Genomic DNA, 16676 nt, shown 5'->3' with positions numbered 1-16676 from the left:
CTCAAATAGGGAGGGAGCAGTGCTGGGGGTGGGTCAGGAGCCACCCAAGGCATTGGACATCCGGGCCTCTCTTCTGGTGTTTGCTGAGAGCAATGGGTCTGCCAAGGGCTGGCTTCCTGGAGTGGGGGCACTCCCGGTCAAGCTGCAGGCCTTGGGGCCTTGGGCCTGCCTCCTTGCCTCCCGCCTCACTGCCCATTTCCCTTGTCACAGTGGTCTGGGCTACATCCTGGGGTCGGCTGTGACGGCGCTGACTGGGAACTGGCGCTGGGCCCTCCGAGTGAGTCCTGCTTCCTTTTCTTCCCTCTGCTTTCCTCTGGGCTGGCCGGGACTTTCCAGCCTCGGTGGCCTTAGCCAAGGGAGGTGTCAGATGTCGGGATATGTAAGCATTGGGGCTGCATACGGAATGTGGGTTATAGAATTTGTGGGCCTGGCTGCTTAGTTTACCAGCGGTGTGACCTCAAGCAAGTCAGCCCCTTCTTCTGAGCCTCAGTTTACCTGTCTGTAAAGTGGGCTTAGAAAATGCTACCTTATTGAACCTCGAGGATTCGTGGTATGGGCATGGAAGGTTCCTGGGCCAGGATACACCATAGGGTCACTCAGCTGGTAGAGGCAGGACACCTGGGAGTATGTGAAAAATTCCTGCTGGGTTCTGCTGGGATGCATCAGCCACCACTGGATCAGGCTTGGACAGGGATGTAGATCAATAGCAGGAGAAGGCTCCGTGGCAGAGGGGCCAGGGGCTTGGCCCTGTGAGGAGTGTCCTTGGACATGGTCTCTGAGTGCAGGTCTCTGCTGGGCCACCCTTCCCTGAGGGAGCTGACCATGCCATGTGTGAGACCATGGAAGACAAAGTCGGGACCTGGGGTGGGTGGGCTTCAAGAGGCAGGTCTCAGCTTGGCCTGAGTAAGAACCTTCTCGTGGTCTGAGCTGTCTTCAAACAGTGAGTTCCCCATCCTTGGGATATTAGCAGAGGGGCTGCTATGGCAGGACTGGAGTGGTAAATGGAGACATGGGCCAGGAAAAGGGGCAGTTCTTAGGGCCAGAGTACTCAGCATTTGGGGCCAAGGTAGTGAGAGCTCCAGCCCTCAGCCTTCTCAGGCCCAATGATCTGGGCATCTGCACTGGACAGACAGGTCCCAAGGATCATGTCCCAAGGGGACCCCACTTCCCAGTGAGGCTGTTTTCTGGGTGTGTTGGGGGCAGGGGGGCAGGAAACAGTGATATGTCAGCTCTGTGTGCCTGTGAACCTGGATCCCAGACTTCAGACACCGAAGCTCAGGATCTCCTGAGCTTCCTGGGCTCTCCTGTCCCCAGATCATGCCCTGCCTGGAGGCCATGGCTTTGCTCCTGCTTATCCTGCTGGTTCCAGACCCACCCCGGGGAGCTGCTGAGAAGCAGGGGGAGGTGGCTATGGGGGACACGAGGAGCAGCTGGTGTGAGGACGTCAGGTATCTGGGGAGAAAGTGAGTGTCCCTGCTTCCAGCCACAGAAAACCCCCTTCTCTGTTCTAGCATTACCGGCCTCCCTCCCTCTGCCTCCAGGGAGCCCTCCTTGATTGTCCCAACATTCACAGCCCTCTTCCTCCTCTGAGTTCCCATCTCCCCAGCTGGGCAGGCTCCACCCTCCCTTGGGGCTCAGCCCCATTGCCTGGCCACGGGACAGAAATGCGGAGGGAGGCAGGTGGCACGAGATCCAGCCTTGGTTCTTCCATCAACTTACCCCGAGTGACCCTGAGATTCAGAGCCTGTTTCCTCTTTTATTTGAAGGACATAATCCCCCAGCCTCACCTGCCTGCTGGGAGGTGCTGGGAGTTAAACAGTCAGCTCCATGCATCGGGGGACTGCCTCATCCTCTGTCCCAGGCATGGTGGGAGACACAGGTGGGAGTCAACTGTCCCCCTCCCCCAAGCCTCAAGATTCACCAAAATGTGGTCATGGACAGCACACAAGTCTCTGTTACGCAGAGGAGGGAGGGAGGCATAGCACGAGAGTAGGTGTGGAGGCGGGATGTGCAGGTGTCTTCAGGGAATGCTGGAGCCCGCGGTGACCTGAATGCCGAGGAGAAGATGGGGGCAGATGGGCACCTTTGCCCCTCCCTCTGCTGACTCCAACCAGGGTGCCTTCTCTTGCAGCTGGAGTTTTGTGTGGTCAACCCTTGGAGTGACAACCATGGCCTTTGTGACTGGTGCCCTGGGCTTCTGGGTCCCCAAGTTTCTGTTCGAGGCCCGGGTGGTCCATGGGATGCAGAGTCCCTGTTTTCAGGAGCCATGCGACAGCCAGGACAGGTGAGGGGCCTCTGGGGGCCTCTGGGAGCCCTGGGCACGTGGCCCAGGTGAGGGGGGGTGCATGGTGAGGAAGTTCCCTGGGGGTTCTGAGCCCCATAGCTCAATTTGTCTGGGCACATGACGCTTTGTGGAGAAAGCAGGGACCAGGAACCCAGCTGGCAGGCAGGAGGCCTGGGTTCAAGCTCTGGCTCAGCCTCCACCACCCCAAATGGCCACAGGCAGCTCAGTTGCCCTCTCTGGGCCCCAGTCACTGTCTTTCCATTCTTGGGCTGCTGTGGGGGTTCAGAAGACACTGGACGGGGTGCCTTGAGATGATGAGAGTCCTGAGCAACCTTCCTTCATGGGGCCCTTAGTGTCTTCTGTGATGCATATCTATCCATTTTACAGATAGCAAATTGAGGCACCGAGAAGAAGGCTCATCAGCGTTCCTTTATCTGGTTTAGGGAATGAATGCATTCATTCATTCTCAGTCTCATTTGAGGCGCTGAGAGTCCTGGGACGGAAAGGTGCTGCAAGGCTGGGGAGGGGCTGTCAGAGGCCCTCAATCACGCACTCTCCTTGGCTGGGATAAGCCCCAGGATGAGGGTGGGGCAGGGGCAGGAAGCTGTAGGACATAGGCCAGCTCAGCCTGAAGGACAGCTGACCTATATGGATGTGGGGTAGTGAGCTGCCCATCCCTGAGGGGTTAGATAGTGCCAGGATTCAGGACATCAGGCCTGCAAGTGCCCTTTGGCTTTAGAGGGTCTGTGATTCTGGGAAGGACTTGTGGGGATGGGGTTTGGGGGCCTTTCAAAGGAGGAAGGTGCAGGGCTTGGCAGCTCCGCATCCTACCGAGGGGTCACCTTTGGGTTGCCTGTCTGAATTATCAATCCTAAGTATCACAAAGGTCTGGAGAACCTGCCAACGCTGGCTCAGACCAGGGCTTGGAGGTGGGTGGCATTCATCTGGGATTGGGGTTACTTGACTGGGCTCAGCCAGAGCCTTGCACCTTTAAGCTGCCTAAGGGCAGGCTGGGAACTGGGGTGCTGGGCAAGTCACCCACATGGTCCATGAACACCCCTAGGATGAGGGTCCCTGATCAGGGTCCCAAGGCCCCAGGAGCACCAGTTGGGAGAGAGGGGCAGTGGAAACCCACATCAGGGGCACACAGCCACATTCCCTGCAGGAACCAGACCCTGAACCAGGAGCAGGAGGCTGAACCTGGGGTTGGTTGGGGGGCATGGAGGACCCCACCCAACTGACCTATCCCTCTCTGCTCTCCTTCCCATCAGCCTTATTTTTGGGGCATTGACCATTGTGACTGGCATCGTTGGGGTCATACTGGGGGCAGAGGCTTCGAGGAGGTACAAGAAAGTCAACCCGAGGGCTGAGCCCCTCATTTGCGCCTCCAGCCTGCTTGCCACGGCCCCCTGCCTCTACCTGGCTCTCGTCCTGGCCCCAACCACCCTCCTGGCCTCCTACGTGAGTAAGGGCCCCTTGGGGTGGGCGGGGATTTCGTGTCAGGTCTTCCCGTACATTAAGTTTATTGCTCCTTCCAGGTAGAATGTGTTGGCTCCATCTTACAGATGAGTAAACTGAGGCTGAGATGTGGTTACCATCCCTCGGCTGGGCTGACCCAGAGTTAACACAGCTAGGAAAGCACAGAGCTGAGATTTGAACCCAAACTTCTTTGGCTCTAAAGTGTGTCCTGGGAGCTCCTGGTTAACGCTTTGAATTGAGATAACTGCTCCGCCATCTTCCCTGGGGACGCATTTATTCACAGGGTATGTGAGCCAGAGAAAAAACAGGGCAGTACTCCCCAGGTTACAGATGAGGAATGCAGTGGGACAACTGCTTTAAAGGTGGCAATCGTGGTACTCTCGTGTTTTCCAGACCCACGTCCCCATCCCTTCCCGCGCCTCCCTCTCTGGCTGTAGCGGAGACCCCGGTGCCCTCGCTGCCCGGCTGTGCTATGCCCGTTCCTCCCACTAGGGGCGCCATCCCCCCTCTTCTGGGCATCCCGAAATCCTCCCGCAAGACCCGACCCAAAGGCCTTCCCAGTTCCCTCTGCCCTCTCGGCAGAATCCACGGCTTCTTCCATTGGGGCTCTGCCTGCCTGGGGGCCCCATGAGCCTCCCTGGTAGGTGGCGTGTCCCATATGTGGGATTCAAAGGGCAGGGACCACATCCTGTCCCTCCTCGTGTGCAGCAGTGTCCCTGGCATCCCAGGCCCCAGCCCTGCCTGTCCCCCACGTGGGGAGGGGCCGCTGCTTCTGGGAAGATGGCACCAGCCCACCCCAGCCCAGCCCGACGGGCTGGAGTCCCCACCCCTCCCCTGGCCCCGTGGTTCTTGATCTTCTCTGCTGGGCCCAGGGGACCCACCCTTGCACCTGGGCCCCAGGACCGTTCTGCCTTTGGGTGCTGATGCCCCTGCAGTCTGGGCCAGAGGGTGAATCAACAGCAGCTTTATTGTCCCCCCACCCAGTTCCAGTGGTTTTCCACCCACGACCAGACGCCAGAGATCTTCTGGTCACATCCATGAATGAAAAAATCTGGTCCATTTAAATAACTTTGGATATACTTCCAAATGAAGCTTCTAACCAAGCCCAGAAAATTGCATTGGGAAGAGAGGGAGCTGCTGTCTGGTTTCATTCTGGACAAAGCATTACCTTCCGGAGTGGTTTTGGCTGACTGTCACTCCACGTGGCAGATGCCCAAGTGCTGGTTTACTCGTCTCTTGGGAGCCCTTTTGGGGGGTGTTTGGGGATCCCTGGCCCTGGCTTTTGCATTGCTCATTTCCTTGTCCAGGTGTCAGAGTCATGTGTGGTCGGCTCACAGACTCCCTTCTGCTCCTCCTCTGGGGTCTCCCTCATCTGGAGTCTCTCTCCGCCTGGGGTCACCCTTCCAGCCCCTTCCTGCCATGCCCTCTTGCTCTGGATGTGTGCTCCCCTCTTTACCACTCCCTTGTCTTGACCTGGACAAGCTCAGGAAGTGCAGGCCGCACCCACTGCTGCCGTCTCTCCTCACTCCACCCCTGCAGGGTGCTCCGTCTGGTCCCCTCCCTTCAGATGTCCCCAGGGTCCAGGGCCCAGACTCCCCAAGCTCTAAGTGACAAGGATCGGGGTGCCTGGAGGATGCCTTTGGTGCAGGCCCCTCAGGTAGCCCTGGGGCAGGAGGGTCTGCCTTTAGGCAGCGTCCAGACAGGGAGCAAGGCTACTTCCCTCTGGGCAGGCCCTGCCCTCCTCGTGGGTGGTTCTCCTGAAGCTCCTCAACTCAGCTCAAGAAGGGCATGCTTCAAAGGAATCCTCCCAGCCCGCATCTCCAGCCTTTTTCTGGGTAAGCTGGTGGGTGGGTGGGGGCCTGCAGGACAGTTTCTTTTCTCTCACCAACTCTTGAAGGAGTGTCTGGCACCTGCCACCCCTTGTCCTTGTCCTTGGGCTTCGGCTGAAATTCCCGGAATATAGAAAAGTCCTGTTACCATTCTCTTCTCCACATGCTTCTCTTTAGTCTTCACAACACCCTTGTGGGGAAGGGTTTTTTTTTTTTTCTCATTCCCACTTGACAGGTTGGAACCCTGAGGCCCAGAGGCAGCACCAGACAAATAGTGGGACAGGTAAAACTCAAATTCAGCTCTTCAGATTCCAAAGCCTGTGTCTTTCCTGTGTACTGTCCCTTGTCACCCACGTGGGAGACAAGCCAAGTCTGGTGTACACTAGGTGCTATTAAATGCATTTATGCTAATGTGGTCCCCCTTGAGTGAGGGACCATTGTCCAGTGGCCAGGGAGATGGTGGCCCCTCCAAGGCCTGCCCCTGCTTTGGCTGGAGCAGCGGACCCCCCTCCAGCTCTGCTTCTGCCACCGCCTTGGTTGACTCTGGGAGGTGGCTCTGTGGCTGAGCTTTGGGGACACAGCTGCCCCTCCTTCCCTGCAGCCTGGCGTGTCTCCAGAGCTGAATGGGCTCATCTGCAAGTGACATTGTGTCTTGGCCAACAAAGCCAGCTGGAGAAGTTCTTCTCTTGGCTTCTTCTTGGGGGGTGAGTGTGTGTGAGGGGCTGGAAGGCAGGCAGGGTCAGTGCTGAGAACCCGCTCCTCTCTGTGGCCCGTGTCTGGGCCTGGTGTGATACCAGAAGTGCTAACCCACGCAGGGAGAATTTCTACTTGTAAATTACCCTGCAGGAGTGGTGCAGTTCCTTCCAGACCTCCTGATCTGATCCCGCACCTGTGGCTCCTTCCACGCCTCTGAGGTCCGGAGATTCAGGCTCCAGCTCCTCTCCTGCCTCCATCTGCCAGTCATGGAAACCTTAACATCTCCCAAATCTACCCTGTCTTCTCCTTCCCATCTGCCCTGCCCTGGCTTACCCCTTACCATCTTTATCCAGGACTGTTCCGGAGCCACCTTGTTGGTCTCCTTGCTTTCCAGTTCAGTCGCCAGAATCCATTCTTCTAGCACATCCAGAGTGAACTTTCTGACACTATGGACCTTCCCTGCTCAAAAGCCTTTCATGGCTCCCTGGTGCTTCTGGAACTAAGTCTACCTCCTCATCCTGGCATTTGAAGCCCCTCACTTATTGCTCTGACCACCTCAGTAGCCTTATCCCTCCATGGTGGTCCTGCCACACAAGACCCCTCCCTCATTCCCTGGACGTGCCCCACGCTTTCCACTGCTGGGTCCTTCCTTTCCCCCTCCCACTTCTTCATATGCCCAGATCATCCTGGGCTTTTAAGAGTCAGGTTACACACCATCTCCTCCATGGAGCCTTCCCAGATTGCTGGACCTGACCCTCTCCCCCTCCTTAGCACCCCTCAGCCCTGTCTTCCTTAGGTCATGGTTATTATGCTCTGGTCTCTTGCCTAGCTCCATCTTGGGAGCTTTAGCAGGGCAGGGCCCAGGTCTGGTTGCTATGTTTTTCTGCACTACAGCCTGCAGCACAGTCAGGCATGTAAAGGGAGGAGGTGGTGGTGGTGTGGTCACTGTTTGCTGAATGAATGGCTGAGTGATGAGCTGAGCTGTTTGCATTCATTTATTTATTTGATTAACATTCATTGAGTGCCTATTAAGGAGCATGCTAGATTAAATGTTGTGCATATAATATCTAGGGAAGGGAGATAGGATGTGTGGGAGTCTTGTTTTTTTTGGAGGGAGGAGGCTTCAATTTTTTTTTAATTGAAATATGTTCACATACCATACAATTATCCACAGTGTAAAACATTTGTTCACAGTATCATTTAGTTGTGCATTCATCATCACAATCAATTTTTGAACATTTTCATTACTCCAAAAATAAAAATAAGAATAAAAATAAAAGTAAAAAGATCACTCAAAACATCCCATACCCCTCCTCCCTGTTATTCATTTACTTTTTGTCCCCATTTTTCTACTCATTTGTCCATACACTGGGTAAAGAAAGTGCAAGCCATGGGTTTTCACAATCACGTGGTCACACCAAATAAGCTATATAGTTAATATATGCTCACCTTCAAGAATCAAGGATACTGGATTGCAGTTCAACAGTTTCAGATATTTCCTTCTAACTATTCTAATGAACTAAAAACTAAAAAGGGTATATATATATAACGCAAAAGAGTTACCTCCAGAATGACATCTCAACTCCTTTTGGAATCTCTCAGCCACTGAAACTTTATTTTGTTTCCTTTCTCTTCCCCCTTTTGGTCAGAAGTCTTTCTCAATCATACCATGCAGTGTCCAGGCTCATCCCCAGGAGCCATGTCCCACGTTGCCAGGGAGATTTATACCCCTGGGAGTCATGTCCCACGTAGTGGGGAGGGCAGTGAGTTTACCTGCTGAGTTGGTTAGAGAGAGGCCACAAATGAGCAACAAAAGAGGCCCTCTGGGGGTGACTCTTAGGCACAATTATGAGTAGGCTTAGCCTGTCCTTTGCAGTAACAAGCTTTATAAGGGTAAGCCCTAAGATTGAGGACTTGGTCTACCAAGCTGGTAGACCTCAATCCCTGTGAGAACATCAGGAATTCCCCAGCTGGGGAAGTTCAATATTTCCACACTTTTCCCCAGTTCCCCAAGTGGGCCTTGCAAATACTTTTTATTCTCTGCCCAAATTACTCTGGGTTGTATCAGGGCTTCATGCTAACCTGTATAAACCAAGATATCACTCCTTAGTCAAGGTTCCATGTAATTATGGTATTTGAGTAAACTGACCATACAAGTTAAATTATATAGTGTGCTATAGAAAATATAGATTTTGTACCAAATAAACATCTCTTCCTTTAGTTTCATATAGAGGTTGAAGTTTTAAAACACAGTTATTATCATCCTCTACCCTTTAGTCTGATCTTCCCCAATCTCAACCAAGTCCATTTCATTCATATCTCCAATCGCAGTCTGATCTCCTTTTCAGCCTCTTTAACAGTTGATTCATGGGGCAATGCCGACACTCGCAGCTGCCAAACTCTGGTTCTGAGTCCCAGGTGCTACACAGACACCTAAAGCTCCAGGGATTGACCACATCACACACAAACAGCTCAGTGCCTCAAAATTTAGAAATAACTGTTAGAACTCATGAACAGTCTCAGCCTTTATCTTCTGTCTTTCCTTCTGGTGTCATACATATCTCCAACCTTCCCCTCTCAACCATATGCACAGTCATCTTTTTTCAGTGTACTTACAATATTGTGTTACCATTTCATAGTATTGTGCTGTCCATTTCTGGATCCATTCAATCAATCCTCTAGAACATTCCATACTCCTTCAATATCAAACGCCCAATCTCTACCCTCTTTCTACCTCCTGATATCTTCATTTCTACACTCTTCTCCAAGTCTCTCTACCTGTCTTTTCCTATCTGTCTGTAGCACTCCCTTTAGTATTTCTTATAGAGGAGGTCTCCTGTTTATGAACCCTCTCAGTATCCGTTTATCTGTAAATATTTTAAACTCTCGCTCATTTTTGATGGACAGTTTGCCAGATATAGGATTCTTGGTTAGCAGTTTTTCTCTTTCAGTATCTTCACTGTATCATATCACTGCCTTCTCCGCTCCATGGTCTCTGCTGAGAAATCTGCATTTAGTCTTATCGCGCTTCCCTTGTATGTGATGAATTGCTTTTCTCTTGTTACTTTCAAATTCTCTCTTTGTCTTTGACATTTGAAAATCTGATTGGTAAGTGTCTTGGAGTAAGTCTATTTGGATCAATTCTGTTTGGCATATGCTTTGCTTCTTGGACCTGTAATTTTATGTCTTTCATAAGAGTTGGGAAATTTTCATTGATTATTTCCTCTATTATTCCTTCTGTTGCTTTTCCCTTCTCTTCTCCATATGGGACACTTATAACATGTATATTGTGCACTTCTTGTTTTCATTCAGTTCCCTGAGACCCTGCTCATATTTTCCCATTCTTTTCCCTATCTGTTCCTTTGTGTGCAGGATTTCAGATGTCTTGTCCTCCAGCTCACTGATCTTTCTTCTGCCTCTCCCAGTCTGCTGTTTTATGGCTCCATTGTGTTTTTCATCTCTTATATTGTGCCTTTCATTCCCATAAGTTCTGGTGTTTGTTTTTTCAAGCTTATGAATTCTTCCTTATGATCACCCAGTGTCTTCTTTATATCCTTCATCTCTTTTGTCACATTCTCTCTCAACTTATTAATTTGATTTAAAAGATTTGTTTGAACATCTGTAATTAGTTGTTTCAACTCCTGAATCTCAGTTGAGGTGTTAGTTTCTTTCTCTGACTGGGCCATATTTTCGTGTTTCCTAATGTGGCTCATGATTTTTTTGCTGTCTTGGCATCTGAGTTTCTTGACTGGTTTATTCTGGAGGTTTTCTTGTTGTTTGTCTTTGCTTTCTATGTTTTCTTTGTTTCTCTCCCTGGCCAGTTGTCAGATTGGCTCTGCCCCCCAGTTTTCCCCCAAAATCAGGCACCCACTGTGACCTGCCACGGGGATGGGAGTTAGGCACTGGGCACCCCAGCAAGTTCACTGTGAATGGTAATATAGATCTGCTGGCTTCCAGTGGTGCTCTGTTTTCCACTGACTAGCAAGACCTGGGTTTGTTTTGGAGCCCTGTTTTGACAGTTGTTTTCTCAGCCCAAACAGGGTTGGGTTTCCATACAGGGCATGTAGACCAGTTGCTGTGCTCCTAAGAAAGGGTCTGAAGTATCTTTTAAAAAATATTTTATTTCCTTTGTACTATCCAAGCTGTTCAGCAGTTGGTGCTGTTTGGCAACTTAATTGTACTCAGAGGCTGCCCTGTCTCTGAGCACAGGCTCTGTCTGACCCAGCAGGGCTGAAACTGTGGGATTTTTATTCCCTCACTTTGCCAGCCAAAATCTGGATCAATGTGGGGCTACACCTGTGACCGAGTACTCTCTCAGTTGACCCAGCACTCCAGCTATCTCCAAGGCAAGGAAATGGCTGCCGGCTCCTCCTTCCCTGAAGGGTGGGGGAGGGGCTTTCAGACCCAGGGCTGGAAACAGTCTCTGTCCACGTTTTCTTGGTCTCTTTTTTCCTCACTGATCTGGGCCTTGAATGTCCTCCCCTGTCCCTGGGGTCTTCAAACAGTGAAGGTATTTTTCATTGCTGTGTGAGATTTTAGAATCTGTGTCCCTGGTGGGAGGGTTCCCACATGCTGATTCTGTGCCTCAGAGACCAAGTGAGGGGGAGGGGAGAGGACTGGCTGATCTGGGACCAAAGATTCCTACCTGATATTTCTTCTTCTTCTTCAATTCGGCATTTGCAGGGTCTTTTTCAAGTCTACATTCTCCTCCAGAGTTTCAAACAATTCAGAATTGTCCTTTTTTTCATTGAATCTCTGGAGACAAGTTTTCAGTAGCTGTTTACCTTGCCTTGTTGGTGACGTCACCAACCAGGGGCCTTCGGTTTTATGTGGCATGGTCAGAGGGGCAAATTGAGAATGTGAAAGGCCTGTAGTAGGCAAAGGGGTGAAATACGTGGATATTTGGGGAGCAGTATTCCAGGCAGAGGGAACAGCAACCATAAAGGTCCTGAGGCAGTAGTGTACCTGGTGGGTTTGAGAAACTGCAAGAGGCCACATGGTTAGTGTGGAGAGAGTGAAGGGAGGGACAATGAGGGTGGAGAGATGATGGAGGCCAGATCCCATTGGGCCTTATGGGCACTAGCAAGACTTTGTCTTCTCCTGAGAGTAAGATGGTGTTCTGTGCAGAGAAGTGGAAAACCTGGCTTATGTTTTCTGTGTCTATTGGGATGATCATGTAGTTTATCCTCTTTTCTAATACAGTGTAATACATTGATTGATATTTGTATGTTGAACCAACCTTGCCTTTGCAAAATAAATCCCCCTTGTTCATGGTGTATAATTATTTTTAAGTGTTCCTGGATTTGGTTTGTTAGTATTTTGTTGAGAATTTTTATATCTATATACATAAGGGATATTGGTCTGTAGTTCTCTTGTAATGTCTTGGTCTGTTTTGGTATCAGGATATTGGCCTCATAGGATGAGTTGGAAAGTGTTTCTTTCTCTTTTACATTTTGGAAGAGTTTGTGAAGGATTAGTATTAATTCTTCTTTAAACATTTGGTAGAAATCACCGGTGAAGCCACCTGGCCCTGGGCTTTTCTTTTTGGGATGTGTTTTGATACTAATTCAATCTCTTTGTTTGTTTTAGGTCTATTCAAATTTTCTGTTTCTTCTTGAGTGACTTCAAGTAGTTTGTGTCTTTTTAGGAATTTGTCCACTTCATTTAAGTTCATCTAAGTTATCTAATTTTGGTAGCATAGACTTGTTCATAGTATGCTCTTATAATCCTTTTAATTTCTGTTAGGTCAGTAATAATGTCCCCTCCTTCATTCCTGTTTTTAGTCATATGAGTCTTCTCTCTTTTTTCTTGGTCAATCTAACCAGACCAAGTCAATGTTGTTAATCTTTCAGAGTACCAATATCAGCTTCATTGCATTTCTCTTTTGTTTTTCCATTATTGGCTTAGGTTTAATAGAATCACTCTGGTTACTCCATTGTGATTAGACTTGGGAGCAAGGGCAGAAGCAGAGAGAAGAGTTAGGTTGCTTCTATACTCCAGGTAAGGGACAATGGGGGCTTGAACGCAAAAGGCAGCAGTGAAGGTGGTGAGAAGTGGTTGTATTATAGATACAATTTTGAAGGTAGGGCTATCAGAATTCCCTGATGGATCTGATGTGGGCTGTGGAAGAAAGAACAATCAAAAGTGAGTTCTAGGATACTGGCCTTAGCAGCTGCTGGAAGGAAGAAGAGGGCATTGACTGAGATATGGAGGCAGGAGCAGTAGGTTTGGGGGAAAGATCGACAGTTTGATTTTGTACATTCTGCGCTGTGGCAGGAGTTGGCATCCAGGTGGAGGTGTTTAGGAGAGAGTTGGATTCAGGGCCTGGAGCCCAGGGAAGATAGCACCATCCCTGAGATTGCAATGGGTAGGGTCTGGCTGCAGCCCACCGTGAAGGATAACATTAGGTCTTGGGGAGCTCTGGGCTCAGCATCAGAAGGAGCATTCAAAGGGGTTAATGAATTGGCTTCTCTCAGGCTTCAAAATATGAAAAAGTCACTTTAGTCTCTTCCATCCATCCATCCATCCATCCATCCATCCTTCTATCCATCCATTCTTCCATACTTCACTTCACTTTCTCAAATTCCATAAACTAAAGTCCTTCCTCACTATCTCTGCTGCTGAGGGAACAAGTGCTGGGGAGACTAACAGGTCCCCAGATCTTGGAAAGGGCCCATGGAAATGTGGGCATGTGTGTGAATGTGCAAGTATGCTGGTGTGTGCATGCATCTAAGTGTGAATGTATTCAGACCTGTGAATATGAGCATGTATGTGTGTGTTCTTGTGTATATACATCTCTCTGTGAGTATATGTATAGTCATGCAAATTTTTGCACATATATATATATATAGGGGCACATATATATGCACCATGATATATATGTGTGTCCACATGTGCCGTTTTGTATACACATGTTTGCACATGAGTGTGCACATGCATGTGTTTCAGGGTATGTAGATAATTTTGTGGGATGTGTGTGCACATGAGTGTTTGCAGCTGAGGACAGCTTTTCTCCCATTGCTTTTGTGGTGTAACTGCATGGCATGGGAAGGAGTTTTTGGCAGCAAAATCTGCCCCCAAATTTCCTGAAGTGGGGACCAAGTTGTGCTGCATGTTTCATGCAAATGAGGTTTCACGTGCACATAAAATCTGGTCTAGAGCCTTCCCTGGGGAAGCCCATGCCCTGTAACCCACCTGCAAGCTCAAAGGCTTCCATCCCTTTCCACCTTCCCGTCCCCTTGGCAGGGGAAGTGGACTTTCCGGCTGTTAATTGGGATCCAGACACACACAGCAGGTCTTGGCTCAAACCCCCTTGCTTGGCCTTCTTCCCAGAGCCTCTGCCCTTCAGAGGAGAAGGGGTTTGTGCTCAGAGGAGGAACCGAGCCTGAGGCAGGGACTCCAGAGAACAAAGCCTCTCACCGTCACTGGCTGGTGGCTGGAGGACATGTCTGGACTTTGGCAATCCCTTACCCGTGGGCTTTGTGCTCAGATGGAGAACTGGGGGTGGGGTGGGGTGGGAGAGAGCCCTCCCTGAGATGTCTGAGGGATCCGGACATCATTCCCGATTCTTCAGCGTGTGACCTAGGGCAAGGCCTCCACCTTGCTGAGCCTCAATGTTCTCAGCTATCAGATGAGACTACTAGTATTTACCTCTTGGTTTCTTTGAGGGCATAAATGAACTTTGGGGCCTGTTCTAGTTACTAAGGATGCCTAACAAAACCTAGTGGCCTAAAACAACAAAAATATTTATTTTGAAATTGCATTTGGGGCCAGACTTGGAGAGGATAACTTATCTCTGTTATGCTTAGCTTTAGCTAGCCTGTTGGGCGGTGGATGCTGGCTATTGGCTGACCCCTCAGCTGGGGTGGAACACCTACCCATGGTCTTTCCATGTGGCCTGGGCTTCCTCATGACATGGAGGCTATTTTCTGGGCCCTAGCATCCAGATAGAGAGAGAGCTGAAGCTGTAGTTGTATTGCTTGTTATGGCCTGGCCTTAATTACACAGCATCACTTCTGCTGCATTTAACTCTTTGAAGCAGCCACAGATTCCTGCTCAGATTCGAGGGGAGAGGAAAGGGACTCACTCTGTCCTTTGATGGGGAGTCTCGATGATCTGAAACAGCATGGGCAGCAGGAAGTACTGCAATGGCCATTTTTGGAAAATAAAGTCTGCCCTGAGTCTAAGGACGACTCCTCCATTTTGCAATGTCTGGCATTGCAGGAAAGAGTGTCTGTGCACGTGGGCCACCTCCCAGGTGAGCCTCTGGTTCCACGCTGCCCTCCGGTCTCATAGATGAGAAACCTGGGGTTAAGACTGAGGGAGCAGTTGTGTCCGAGGCCACAAGGGGTGTGAATGGGAGGCAGGTCTCAGCCATTTCACTTTTTTATCAAGCACCTCCTGTGTGTGCAATGCTGTTCCAGGCACTGGGCAAACAGCATTGAACAAAACAGGCAGAAATATGTATGTAAGAAAATAAAAATGAAAAATAAATAGTATGTTAGCCAAGGACGAGATCCACAGAGAATAGTTGAGCAGGGAAAGAGGACGGGCAGAATGGGTGGGGCAATGCAGTGGGGTCAGGGAAGGGGCCGCCCTGAGGTGACATCTCAGTAGTGGCCTGAAGGAAGTGAGGGAAGGAGCCACGCAGATGTGGGGGTGGGTAGGTGGAGACGAGCCCTCCAGGCAGAGGGGCTAGCCAGTGCAAAGGCCCTGAGCTGAAAGCCTGGGGTGGTGTGTGGGAGGAAATGTGACTAGGGTGGAGAAAGCCGGGGGGAGAGTAGAGCAGATGAGGTCGGAGGGGTAATGGAACTGGGGAGTGGGGCTGCAGATGTTGAAGGATCTTGGACATAGAATGATTTTGATTTCAAATTTAAGTGAAGTGGAAACCATTCAAGAAATGAGATGATCTGACTTATAATTCATATTAGTTACCTACTTCTGCATAACAAACCATCGCCAAACTTAGTGGCTTAAAACAGCAGTGATTTTTATTTCTTAGGATTCTGTGCCTTGGCTGGCCAGTTCCTCTGCTGGTTTCCCCTGGGTTCCCTCATGTGGGAACCTGGATGAGCAGCTGGGCTGGAATGTCCAAGGTGGCCTCGCCTGCATGTCTGCATGTCTGCTGGGACTCACTGGCTCTCTCCTCCATGGGGCCTCTCATCCTCGGCTTCCTTACATGGTGGTCTCACGGCAGCATTCCAACAAAGCAAGAGTGGAAGCTGCAAAGTCCCTTGAGGTCTAGTGCAGGAACTCACGTAGGCTCACTTCTGCCTTCCTGAGCAAAGCAGGTTGGGAGGCCAGCCCGGACTCACTGCGGGAGGCTGTGTGTACTGAGAAGCAGGGTGAATTGGGGGCCGTTTTGTAATGATCTACCACATGGTTGAACAGACTCTCTGCCTGCTGTGTTGAGAACAGAGCGAAGGAGGAGAAAGTCAAAAACAGGGAGACAAAATAGGAAGTGTCTCAATCAGACAGGCAAGACGTGGTTGTGGCTGGCACCAGGGTAGTTATGGAGAAAGTGTGGGGAAGTGGTCAGGTTCTGGTGTATTTTGGAAGTAGGATCAACAGGATTTCCTGACGGATTGGGTGTGAAGTGTGACAGAAATGGAGGAGCTGAGGGGCCTCCTAGGTTTTTGGCCTGAGCCACTGGAAGCCTGGAGTTGCCATTTACAGAGATGGGGGAAACGTGAGGGAGGAGCAGGGATTTTTTTGGATGAGGGCAGGTTAGGAGTTCAATTTTAGACATGCTAAATTTGAGATGCCTGCTAGGACATTCAGCTGGAGATGGTAAGTGGCAGTTGGATATATGAGTCTGGAGTTTAGAAGAGAGATCCAAGACGGTTCTTTCTTTCTTTCTTTTTTAATAATTCAATTTTATTGAGATATATTCACATATCATACAGTCATACAAAGCATACAAACAGTTGTTCACAGTACCACCATATAGTTGTGTGTCCATCAACAAAATTAATTTTTGAACATTGTCATTACCACACACACAACAGTAATAAGAATAAAAATTAAAGTGAAAAAGAACAATTAAAGTAAAAAAGATTACTGGGTGTTTTTTTTTTTTTTTTTTTTTTTTTGCCCCTGTATTTCTATTCATCCATCCTTACACTGGAAGAAGGGGAGTGTGATCCACATGGCTTTCCCAATCACATTGTCACCCCTCATAAGCTACATTTTTATACAATCATCTTCAAGATTCAAGGTTTCTGGGTTGTAGTTTGATAGTTTCAGGTATTTACTGCTAGCTATTCCAATTCATTAGAACCTAAAAAGGGTTGTCTATATTGTGCATAAGAGTGCCCACCAGAGTGACCTCTCGGCTCCTTTTGGAATCTCTCAGCCACTGAAACTTATTTCATTTCATTTCACATCCC

At 49.7% G+C, this 16676-nt stretch overlaps 1 protein-coding gene across 3 annotated transcripts in view; it reads left to right on the top strand.

Moving 5' to 3' along the window:
- The window catches only part of SPNS3 (sphingolipid transporter 3 (putative)), a 44163-nt gene that overhangs the window by 9332 nt on the left and 18155 nt on the right, over positions 1–16676 (top strand). For 2 of the 3 annotated variants that reach the window (XM_037809893.1, XM_037809891.1), the window contains exons 5-8: positions 211–277; positions 1315–1463; positions 2132–2284; positions 3556–3745. In XM_037809893.1, the coding sequence (XP_037665821.1) occupies positions 211–277; positions 1315–1463; positions 2132–2284; positions 3556–3745 (559 nt within the window). The remainder of the gene's footprint in view (positions 1–210; positions 278–1314; positions 1464–2131; positions 2285–3555; positions 3746–16676) is intronic. The other variant, XM_037809892.1, reaches the window with a different exon arrangement.

The sequence above is a fragment of the Choloepus didactylus genome, chromosome 18, assembly GCF_015220235.1.
Source record: "Choloepus didactylus isolate mChoDid1 chromosome 18, mChoDid1.pri, whole genome shotgun sequence".
Classification (NCBI taxonomy): Eukaryota; Metazoa; Chordata; class Mammalia; order Pilosa; family Megalonychidae; genus Choloepus; species Choloepus didactylus.
Note: the sequence above shows the minus strand (reverse complement) of the source record. Positions and strands in the feature narration are given on the sequence as shown.